At 40.6% G+C, this 12,421-nt stretch overlaps 1 protein-coding gene across 2 annotated transcripts in view; it reads left to right on the top strand.

The window, feature by feature from the left end:
- PRICKLE1 (prickle planar cell polarity protein 1) overlaps positions 1–10,513 on the top strand; it is a 198,604-nt gene extending 188,091 nt beyond the window's left edge. For both annotated transcript variants that reach the window (XM_029616285.1, XM_029616286.1), the window contains 4 exons: positions 2,008–2,211; positions 2,778–2,964; positions 6,562–7,431; positions 7,777–10,513. In XM_029616285.1, coding sequence (XP_029472145.1) covers positions 2,008–2,211; positions 2,778–2,964; positions 6,562–7,431; positions 7,777–8,633 — 2,118 coding nt within the window. In that variant the 3' untranslated portion in view covers positions 8,634–10,513. The remainder of the gene's footprint in view (positions 1–2,007; positions 2,212–2,777; positions 2,965–6,561; positions 7,432–7,776) is intronic.
- Positions 10,514–12,421: the final 1,908 nt, after the last annotated feature.

The raw sequence follows: 12,421 nt of genomic DNA, 5'->3' as shown, positions 1-12,421 counted from the left end.
GAGAGTATTCGAAGCCTGGTGCGAGGATCGCAACATCATACCACGCTCAGTCAAAATTCCTGCGATTTTGGAATTCCTGCAGAACTGCCTACAGAAGGGATTGTCTCTCAACTCCATCAAGGTACAGGTGGCCGCATTGTCATGCTACGGAACCGAGAACGGCAGCATAGCCTCTCACCCGGATGTCTCCCGCTTTCTGAAAGGAGTCGAGCAGATCCGACCACCCCTGAAGTAGCCAATGCTTCTTTGGAACCTCAACCTGGTCCTAGATTTCCTAACAGGAACTTCCTTCAGACCTCTTCGCGGCCTGTCTCTCCGATTATTAACACTGAAGACAGCCTTTCTGCTGGCAGTCTGTTCGGCCCGTCGAATATCCAAGCTACAAGCACTCTCCTGCCGAGAGCCGTTCCTCAGACTGACCCCGGGAACCATCCATTATGCACAGTTCCGTCATTCCTCCCAAAAGTGGTGTCTCACTTCCATCTCAACCAAACCATCTCGCTACCATCGCCAGATGAGCACAAGAATTTGGAAGAGGCTCGAAATCTACTCCATTTCAACATCGGCAAGCTCCTAGTCAGATACCTGGAAAGGTCGGAATCCGTACGAAGGACGGACCATCTATTCATCCTTCACAGTGGGAAGAAGCAAGGGGAAGTGGCCTCGCGAGCAACCATAGCCCGCTGGATCAAAGAAGTCATCAAGGCAGCCTACGTAGAAGCAGGCAAGCCACCGCCTTTACAAGTCAAAGCCCATTCTACTAGAGCCCAGGCAGTTTCCTAGGCAGAAACCAAGATGCTGTCAATCGCCGAGATCTGCAGGGCTGCGACATGGTCCTCCATTTACACCTTCTCCAGGTTTTACCTCCTGGATGTTTAGGCTCGGGAGGATACAGCATTTGCAAGGGCAGTACTAAGTGGGTCACGGGCAGCCTCCCAACTGGTTAGGGAGTAGCTTTTATACATACCATTGGTCCTGAGTCCATCTGCTACAAGCTAGGAAATGGAAAAATTACTTACCTGATAATTTCATTTTCCTTGGTGTAGACAGATGGACTCAGCATCCCATCCACGGCTGCCGTTACTCATGGAATTTTTGGGGGATTCACGGGTAAGCCATGCTTTCCTTCAGCTAGGACACCCATCCTACCGGGTATCGACGTTTCTCGGTTGAGGGCACTGGCGGTCTCCAGCTATAACCAATTGAACCGGTTGAAATTTATTAAGTTAACCAAGTTATAAAGTTAATCACGTTATTCAAGTTACTCAGTCATACATATATCCACAATGCTTTTTGAGGAGAATACTGAAGAGCTGCACTTCCTGCAGGGGTATATGTACTAGGGCTGAAATCAGATTGAAATCTGATCCGTCTCCAACTGCTATCAAGAGAGCACAATACCCATTGGTCCTGAGTCCATTTGTCTACACTAAGAAAAACAAAATTATCAGGTAAGTAATTTCTCCATTTTGCTCTTTGAAACTGATGTAAAATCTGCAGGTAGATAGTATCCACAGACTTACACTTCTGCATGCAGTTTGAAAGTTGCCGTCTGAGCCATTAAACTGTTTTGCTGATGTTTTTTTCAATATTAATTGGCTGACATGGGTAAGAAATGATTGGTTCTAATAAGCTTCAAAAATGACAGCTTCAACCAACACTTCTAGATTTGTATTGCTGTGACCTAAGCCACTTCTCTACCCAGGAAATGTCAAGTCACAACCAGATGGCTGTTATTAAAACATTTACTTTCTGGGGGAAAAAAAAAACATTTTCAGTGATTCTCTGAAAACATTTCTTATTCATCAGGCATGCTTGTCTTGCTTGCAAATCGGTCTACGGTTGAAGATTCTTGCAATTTTAATTCAGACACTTAACGAGAAATGTGTGACGCAGATTTTATTTTTTCTTTTTAGGGACCTCAGCTTGTATGTAACTGGTAACATATGTGTTGATGTTTGAGTAAAGCATTGCAAAGTATGTTTTAATCTGATTCTTGATTTTTAGTGTGGTGACAAGATAAACGGAGGTGAAATTGCAGTGTTTGCATCAAGAGCTGGGCCTGGCGTGTGCTGGCACCCATCTTGTTTTGCGTGCTCCACATGTAATGAGCTTCTTGTTGACCTCATCTACTTCTACCAGGAAGGGAAAATTCACTGTGGAAGGCACCATGCAGAACTTCTTAAGCCACGCTGCTCAGCATGTGATGAGGTACATCTGCACCCTCCCTTTGCATTAACAAAGTCTTTTAATCTCTGTCAGCTTTAGTGTCCTGGTAAATTCTTATTGGTTGCTGGCTAGAAGTATATCTTAAAAGGCTACAGACAGTAAAGATATTGGTGAATATCGAAAAGCAAATGACATGCTAACAGGAACGTTACTCTGTCCAGCTTTTCCTACTGCATTAATGGTGGTTTCTGTGTAGTTCTGCCTGGCCTAAGGAGCTTCTACTTCATTTTTTTTCTCACTTTTATGTAAATAGTTCTCTGCTCATATTACTTCAGAAAAATGCAGCAGCGAACGCCACATTTCTTCTGTTTACGTAGGGAAATGTGGAGCATGAGTTTAACCAAAAATGGTCTGTGAATACTGCTTGCTCCAGAATACAAACTACCTGAATAGAATGCTTTGTTTCCTATGATAGATAAGGTGACTTGCATGTTCCCTTTACAGAAGGGATACTTGTCTTTTTAGCAAGACGTTTTCTGAAGCCTGACACTAGTGCCTGGATGTTTGCCCAACAAAGCTGCATTGCTTGTTTATTTTGTGACTTTCAGATTATTTTTGCTGATGAATGTACAGAGGCTGAGGGTCGACACTGGCACATGAAGCATTTTTGCTGCTTTGAGTGTGAAACTATCCTTGGAGGGCAGAGATACATCATGAAAGATGGGCGCCCATTCTGCTGCGGATGCTTTGAATCTCTCTATGCAGAATACTGCGAGACCTGTGGGGAGCATATAGGTAAACTTACTTTTATAGCTAAAGGTTGTGTTCATGGTCTTGGTAAAATGTGGCCAGATGATTCCGTTATCAGTTGTGCTTATTCCCTTGCGTCTGCTGATGGTGGGTCCCACGTCTTCCTCTGGTTTTCTCACCTTTTGTGTTGTCTTTCATATAACTGACTTATTCACCTTTTATTGATTTTGTAGGAAGTATTTTTGTTTCATACGTACAGTGTATATATATTCTCTCTTCCACTCCAGCTTCCCCTTCTTGGCTCTGTCTTTTTCCATCCTTTAAAGCAGCAGCAGCAGCAGTAGTAGCATATATATTAAATCTAGAGCACAAATACCTGAAGAATGGTTATGAGAGAGAGGCTTTAAAAAAAAAACCAACCTGGGACTTGCTATAAACAGTGTGCACCTTTTTCCTTCCAAAATTATAAAACTTTAAAATAAGATGTTAGAATAAAGAAAAGAAATGAAAAAAACCTGGAGAGACGACAGAGAAAGATATAGAGCCAAAGTCTACAAAAGTAGATATTTTGTGCTGTGTGGCTAATATTGCTGCTTTAATCTTACCTGTTATATTGATGCTTATTTATGGAAAAAAAAAGCATCTACATGTGTTACTATTCAGGTTTCAGTACTTCAGAACTTTGTGGTAATCCTATCTTTCAGGATCTAGTAAGAAATTATGCATTTATTCTGTTTACATTTCTGATCTTATTTCTGCACACCATGGGCGGCAGGTTATCAGAGGCTTAAGGGTAGATTTTAAAAGCTCTCGCGCGCGCACACACTAGAGATGTGATTTGGCCAAACCTTTCGGTTCAGCCTTCGTTATCGGCCCGCCACGGGAAATTTCGTTTCCCGCAGTTCAGTTCAGGCCAATTTTTTTTTTTGGCTGTCCCGAACCGGAAAAAAAAAACAAACCCCACACCAACCCTGCCGGCACGCGATCCCCCAGCATAGCAAATGGCTGCTGGGCTGGGCGCCTCTAACCCAGCCCCGCCCCGACCCCAGACCGGACCACCCCTTTCAGCAACCCCAGGACTTATATGCGTGGCTGGGCCTTTGAAAATAGGCCCAGTGCGCGTAGTTCTTTTAAAATCTGGCCCTTAGAGTGCAAGGGTGAGAAAAATATTTCAAAAACATAAGCATTAACCAAATATTTTTAGGAACCAGGAAAATATATATGTACCTTTTTTTTTTTTTTCACTTTTATTTTGGCAGGGACACGTCTTCCTTCCTTCCTTCCACTTCTACCACACACTCTTCTTCTCCATGGCCCCACTTTAACTTCATTCCTCTGACCCAAGCTCTACCAGTGTCTGGCCCACATGACTCCATTCTGGCCTGGGCCCTATCACCAGTCCCCTGCCTGGAATCTCTTCAAGTGTGATCAGGCCCCAAATTTTAGGCATTTGGGATTTTTCCAGCTTTGTTGGGGAGGGCCTCTCCAAAAATTGCCAGATGCTAGGTATCGAGGAGATGGGTGGTGGAGCCCATACGGAACTGGGGTCAGCCAGCGGTTGTAGCTTGGAGGCAATAAATTAATCATGCCCTCAAATATTTTTTAAATCTGCAGAACAGCTTAACTAAATAGACTGTACTGTTTCATTTCATTTATGACTTTTCTTACTTGTCTGCCTGAAGGACACTCAAAATGAGTAACAAATAACATATAAAAAATGCCAAGTACATGTAAGTCGCAACTGATAATATACAAAAGCATAACAATTCCACAATATAAATATAGGGGCAGATTTGAAAAAAGTACGCTGGATTTTAAAAGATATGCGTGTAGCCGCGCGTTATCTCTTAAAATCCAGGTTCGGCGTGCGCAAGGCTGCACAAAATCTGCAGCCTGCATGCGCCGAGCCACGCAGCCTGCCTCCGTTCCCTCCGCGTCCCCCCACTTCCCCTATCTAACCCACCCCCCAGCCCTACCTAAATCCCCCCTACCTTTGTTGTATAAGTTACGCCTGCCTGCTGGCTCGCCATCCCCGGCACAGGCCGCAGTGCCAGAGGACTCGGGACCGCCCACCCCCGAACCGTCGCCATGCCCCCGGACACACCCCTGGACTGCTGACACACCCAGGACACGCCCTCTCCCACCCCTTTTACGAAGCCTCGGGACTTACATGTGTCCCGGGGCTTTGCGCGCGCTGGCGGCCTATGCAAAATAGGCGTGCCAGCGTGCAAGTGCCCTGTGCGCGTAAATCCTGCATGATTTACGCTCGCAGGGCTTTGAAAATCTACCCCATAGTGCACAGCTATAATCAAAGAATAAAATCCCACTCTCCCTCTAAAATCACAAGATCAGCACAGCTGTAGGAACTGAAGATAGAGCAAGCATTGGGTCAGTACTGCAGCACTGGCGAGTATCTTCGAGTTGGCCCAGCTGGCATGCAGCAGCACAAGTATTTTTAAAATTCATGAATCAGCTGTGCTGATCCTGTGTACTGAAAAGAACTGCACAGCCAGCCCATCTATTTTGAAAATGCTTAAAGACCCTGCCAGTCTGCACGCAGCAGATTCTTCAGACTCGTGTCTGATGTGCCACATGTGCTATCTAACCCTCCCAAAATATCTGCATTATTACATGTATGACCTAATTCCAAATGTCATATAAGCTTTCTATTGTCTTGTCTGTAGGGAATGATCTACTTGTTTTGCTTCCTCTGCTCACATTTTAAGATAAGTCTTAATTGTTAGTTCTATTTCCTGTTTTTCACTTGTTAATGTATTATGATATACAGTACAACTGCTTTCTATCTGACTGTATCCCTTTGTTGCAAATGGTAAATGTTTTAGGAGTTTTGAAAGAGGAATGTTGAAAACATTTGTATTGTTGTCTTGCTTAACTGAATGACCGTCCTGCTATATAAAGCTAGTCATGGAAAAAGCCTAACTCCTATTTTGCAATCTTTGCCTCTCCCTGATTCTCCCAATCCAATAACTCCTGCCCCTGTTATGAATAACCTTGTATTTTTCTCTGTTTAACACTGGCCCAACTGCCATTGCTTCTAAAAGTTGCTATGCTTGGATCATACTCCTCTCCTGTACTCATTCATTTTTCACCCTTCCTTAGCCAAGTAATTCATTTATATACCAGTCTTCTTGTACTTGGCTGACTGCATTTCACTCCACACTAAACCTTCTTTTTACTGCTTACCTCAATCACCTTGCCAAACTCTTTCACAACACATCCCTTCTCCAGTCTCTTCCTGGCTTTTGATAGCTAAGTTACCTAACTGCATCTAATACCAAAGTCTTCTGCTCATAAGCTTCAGCAACTTTTGCATCTTCAATCGTTACTTTCCAATAAGGCCACAACTCCATAGTTTGTACTCCATAGTTTCTCATTTTCCTGCATCCATACCTTTTCACTCTCAGCTCCAGGCTGCTAAAATCAATTCCTAGCTTCATCTACTCCTTACCATCTCCTTTACAGTTATCTTGCCAAAGTCTGCCTTTTTTTTTTTGCTGCTGGCTTTTAACACACTTTCTTTTGTTATCTCTGTGTATTGTGAGCTCTATTTATCTAAAATGTATAAACTATTACAATTTAATTTGCACTGTGGCACTGATGACTGTCTATTCCTTTTAATAGGTGTCGACCATGCTCAGATGACTTATGATGGCCAACACTGGCATGCCACCGAAACTTGTTTTGCATGTGCTCAGTGTAAAGCATCTCTGTTAGGATGTCCTTTTCTTCCCAAACAAGGGCAAATTTACTGTTCTAAAACTTGTAGTTTGGGAGAAGACATTCATGCCTCAGATTCTTCAGACTCAGCTTTTCAGTCTGCAAGGTCTAGAGAGTCCAGAAGAAGCGTACGTATGGGAAAAAGCAGTCGTTCTGCTGACCAGTGTAGACAGTCTCTCTTACTATCACCAGCATTAAATTACAAGTTTCCTGGCCTCTCTGGAACTGCTGATGATACTCTGTCTCGTAAAATAGATGACCTAACTCTGTCAAGGCAAGGAGAAAGTTTTGACAATGATGACTTCTGGAAAGGAAGAGTAGAGCAGGAGACTCCAGAAGATCATGAAGAATGGGCTGAACATGAGGACTACATGACTCAGCTTATCTTAAAATTTGGAGATAAAGGACTTTTTCGACAACCCACTGGGGATAGTAGAGCCGGTGAACACTGGATGCCTGATAATATGGCTAAAGGCAAAGCAGATCTGGAAAAAAACAATCATGCTCAGAGCTTGGCTAGTAAAAAATATCAATCAGATATGTATTGGGCACAGTCACAAGATGGATTGGGTGATTCAGCTTATGGTAGTCATCCAGGCCCTGCCAGTAGCAGAAAAATTCAAGAACTAGACATAGAAGATGGAACTTCTTGTTATAAGCATGCACAGACTCCATGGTTTGAAGGTTCACTAGAATGCTTATCCAATAATCTAAAACAGCAAGAACAACGTGTTAGAGATTCGATGGATTCCTTGGCTTTGTCTAATATCACAGGTACATAAATAATATTTAAGCTTCTGTCTGAGAAATGTTTGGGCCAGCTCTGTCTTTTGGTGGTAATGCTTTTTGCTATTCCATAGAATAGAAACAAATTTGTTTGTATCTTATGTTGCTGTTTCAGTCCCTAAAGAGTGGACTAATTAAACACAGCTCAGATGTTCTTGAATGAAAAGGCCTAGGGACTTTGACATTTTTATAGTATAAATGCTATTTCCTATAAAATTTAAATGTTCCAAATATTTCATGGTGTTCCTAATTTTTAATTTTCAAATCTAAACGTTTGCTTTCTTATATTGATCATCAATAGGTATTTATAATTTTTTGGGTTCTTTTTTTAAGGAGCTTCTGTAGATGGAGAAGGCAAACCAAGATCATCTTTGTACACGCTACAGAACTTCCCAAGTTTGGAGGTAGAAGATTGTGAGAAAATGAGCATCATGGGAACTTTGAATTCTTCTATGCTTCATAGGAGCACAGATTCTTTAAAAAGTTTAAATTCTGAGTTTTGTCAAGAAAAGGTATTAGTAGAAGAAAAGCCAGTGCATGTGTCTGTTCTACGAAGATCCAAATCCCAATCAAGACCACAGCAGGTCAAGTTTTCAGATGATGTTATTGACAATGGCAATTATGACATTGAAATTCGTCAGCCACCAATGAGTGAGAGGACTCGTAGACGTGTTTACAACTTAGAAGAATGTAGTCAAAGACACCACCATCGCCGTCGGCGAAGCAGGAAGTCTCGATCCGACAATGCCCTTCATCTGGCTACAGAACGAAGAGCTTCTCCAAAAGAAAGAACTCGTCTTTACACTCCTGAGGACTATAACAAAATTTTTCAGAACAAAACTCCTCATGAAGTTCAAGCATATGTACAAAATGCAGAACGTTTTGGACAGTATACCAATGCTACTTCAGATTATGCACTGCAGAACCAGGTAGCTGATACATTTCTTGGACTATATGGTGAGGATGAAGATTCTTGGTGTTCAACATGCTCATCTTCATCTTCTGATTCTGAACAAGAAGGATATTTTCTTGGACAACCTATTCCACAGCCACGTTCACAAAGATATCAGTACTTTACAGATGACTTGCCTAGTCCAACATCTGTACTATCTAGCTCTCAGTTTGGCCAAAGAACAAAGCCGAAGCCTAAGAAGAAAGGACACAAAGGCAAAAATTGCATTCTTTCTTAATAGCCGTTAACACATGTGAAAACTGTACATTTGAATTCTGCATTTACAATCGAAACCATATTTTGTTTAGTACTCACAAGATGCTAAAGTGGTTACTTAGCCAATGCAAATGATAACTCAGCTGTAGTCTATGGGCCAAGGAATTTCCCCCATGTAATGCCTATGGAAAAAAAATCTCAAAGGCCCTATATTGTAAAATTAGAACTGCAGAATGTTACAACTTCCAGTTATACATTGTTGTCAAGTTTACATTACATGTTATGTGGTTGCCAAATATCTACTGCAGATTTATTTTACCTTAATTTGTTATAATTGCAGTCTTACATTTTGATTACACTATGCTTTTAAATAACATACATGAACAGAAAGGATGAAACCAAAAGGCTCAACAATTCCATTCACTTTGCAATAGTTTTTCTTAATAAAAAAAATACAGTTTGGGATTAAGTGTTTAGAAAGTCACTTGCTTTATTGATGGGGCATCTTTAATATAACTAATTTACATAGTGTTAAGTTTTGCTGATGACAGATCATATTAGAAATACAGCAGGCTCTTGTCTTCTGAAAGTCATTAGCTCATGTTAACAAAGCAGAGTATTATGTCAGCTGCAGATACAAATTGAAAAAAAAATTATTTATAAAGTAGCAATAGACTTAAGTATTCATAATTTAATAGTGCAAATACTAATGTACATATTGTATAGCTCAGATTCAAAACCTGATATTTTTATATCTCTGAAATGCAAGTAGCATTAGGGGATTTATATCTCTGAAATGCAGTTAGATAAGAGGATTCAACAGCATTATGGCTGAAATGTTTGCTTGCCTTTTTGTTGGTTCATACAGTTTAAATATTCAAAATGTGTATTTCTCATGGATTGAAAATTCAATTTTTTTGCCCTTCTGATTATACTGAGTCCTCTGTGCATAGTTAGCTCATGTAAGTACTCCTATAAACCATGAACCTGCTACTTTTACAAGCGTTATTTAAGGGGGCTAACAATATCAACAGTATAAATATAAAATTGAAGAACCCTAAAATATAATAAATAGTACAAACAAACATGTGATTTCCATGGAGATTTTTTTTTTTTCACTTATTTTTTTTATGTTAGATCAGTTGTGCCTTTTTGATTGTGAAAGATTGTTTTGCCTGAACAGTAGACTTTTCTTTTTTTAGTATTGTACCCAAAACAATCATCAGCTGTGTTTACCAGTAAATAATGGAGTTTGGAGGGGGTTTTTTTTAGAAATGAAAAACGTAGCATGGAGCAACAGCAAGGGAAAATATGTCACGCAATCCACATTGAATTCTCAGAAATAATTCTAGAATATTTATAGCTTGTAACATGTTGACCTGAAGATTGGTCATTCCAAACCTTTTCCTCCCAGAATCTTAAATATGAGTCTGCTCCATAAAACTTCCAATTTAACAAGACCTCAAAGTGCAAAGACATAATACCAATGGAGCACTGAGCATTTCATCTCTGATAACCATATGACTACTCTCTTCTCTAAATAAAATGAACTTTCCCCTCCCAAGAATCTGGTGCTCGGTAGAATGCAAACCAAATGGTTAAACTTTAGAGTTAATTTTATTATAATATTTTCAGCTTTTTTTTTTTTTGTTGTTGTTAGACATATGGAAGCTGGTGGATCTCCAAAGCTTTAGTTTTCTATTTATTGCAGATGGTTTGTCTGCCTAATCTCCTCAGTGATAGACATACATTACACTAAATTATCAGATCCAGTTGGAGTCTAAATGCAGAGACACTTTGAAATGTATCATTTTAAAAGCTGACATGATCATACACGCTATTTTAAAATGTTATATGAAATTTGTAATTGTTTAAATGAAATTAATAAATAAAAATGGTTTGTAAGTATCTTGTTGTTCGACTGACTAAAAGCAATCCAATTTAAGGACACGTGCCAAACCCAGAACCACGTCTGAAATAGATTTCCAAGAGAGCTGTGACTGTGCAGCAATGCCCTGCCCTCTAAACAATCTAAAATAATCTAAGATGTTTTCATTTATTTATTTATTTATTTATTTATTTAGCAGTTTTATATACCGAAATTCTTGTAGGGGGTACAAATCAGTTCGGTTTACATTGAACAAAAACAGTGCTTCAAAAGTGCAAGCAATTACAATGAACATTAACAGAATTTCAAAAAGAACAATTGAGAACAATTACAGAGAACTCTGGATTCGAAACAGAATAATATATTATTAACCAATGAACAAGCAGATGACATTTAAAACTTTTTAAAATTTATAATGAAACAGTGTTTCGGAGAGGAAAAATATAATACGCACGTGATAGCTGAGGCTAAGATCTTGGACTACGAAGCAGAAGAAGAAGAAGGGGTTGATACAAAAATGGAATGCACAAAACTATTGTCATGGAGCAAAAGGCAAATAAGGGTGTCACTGTACAAAATAATTCAAGGCTAGAGGGTTAGATGAATGAACCTTAGAGAACAGGTGGAGGAGCCAAATCTGGAAATGAGATTTATGACTAAGGCGATGTAAATGATAGAAAGAGACTAAATTACTACTCAAAAACGGGCAGGTTTTAATTCAGAGGATTATCTGAATAGGGAAATGCCTGATTAAACAACCAGGTTTTGAGTCTTTTCTTAAAAGTAGCCGGGCAGTGTTCTAGCCGTAGGTCTGGAGGGAGAGAGTTCCAGTGTTTGGGGCCAGACGCTGATAGGGCTCTCATTCCTGAAGTTGTTTTTAGAAAGGGAACCTGGAGGGTGTCTTTATAAGCTGCTCTTACCGGCCTGGATGGTAAGTGCAGTCTAAGAGGGAACTTGAGATCCAAAGGTGTGATGTGGAATATCGCTTTGTGGGTGATGGTTAAAGTTTTGAACAGGATTCTGTAATTGATAGGGAGCCAGTGGAGGGTCTTCAGGATGGGGGTGATGTGGTCCCATTTATTGGATCTGGTTAGAATCCTGGCAGCGGCATTCTGCACCATCTGTAAAGGCTTGATAGTATTTGCAGGGAGGCCGATCAGAAGAGAATTGCCATAGTCTATTTTTGAGAAAATGATTGCCTGAAGTACTGTATGGAAGTCGTGGAAGTGGAGGAGCGGTCTGAGTCATTTTAACACTTGGAGTTTGAAAAAGCAGTCCTTGGTAGTGTTGTTGATGAAGCTTTTGAAGTTAAGTTGTTTATCCATGAGGACTCCCAAGTTTCTGACTTGGGAGGAGAAAGTGGGAAGGGTAGCAGGGAGGGGGTTGCGCTGTTTGAAATTGCCGTCGTGCGAGATGAGTAGGTATTCCGTCTTTTTTGTGTTCAGGATCAAGTTGAGGCTTGATAGAAGGCTGTTTATGGACTTGAAGCATGTGTCCCAAAACTCGAGGGTTTTGTTTAGTGATTCGGTGATTGGTAAGAGAATTTGTACGTCATCTGCGTATAGATAGAAGATTAGATTAAGACTGGTGAGGAGATGGCAGAGCGGGAGGAGGTAGATATTGAAGAGGGTTGGGGATAGTGAGCCTTGGGGAACTCCCAACGTAGAGCAGACAGGTAGGGACTCTTCATTGTTGATTTTGACCTTATAGGTCCTGTTTTGAAGGAATGACTTGAACCAGCTTAGGACGGTGCCTTTGACGCCGATGTCAGATAGACGATCTAGAAGAATGGCGTGGTTCACCGTATCAAAAGCTGCGGAGAGGTCGAGGAGAATGAATTTAAATTGTTCTGAACATGGATGTTCACAGGCATTCAGGAAAATGGCAGGGGAACAATTTTTAAACAACTTCAACATAAGGGC

Source organism: Rhinatrema bivittatum, chromosome 9, assembly GCF_901001135.1.
Source record: "Rhinatrema bivittatum chromosome 9, aRhiBiv1.1, whole genome shotgun sequence".
In the NCBI taxonomy this organism is placed as follows: Eukaryota; Metazoa; Chordata; class Amphibia; order Gymnophiona; family Rhinatrematidae; genus Rhinatrema; species Rhinatrema bivittatum.
The sequence above is the reverse complement of the archived record's forward strand: the minus strand, read 5'-3'. Positions and strand labels throughout refer to the sequence as shown.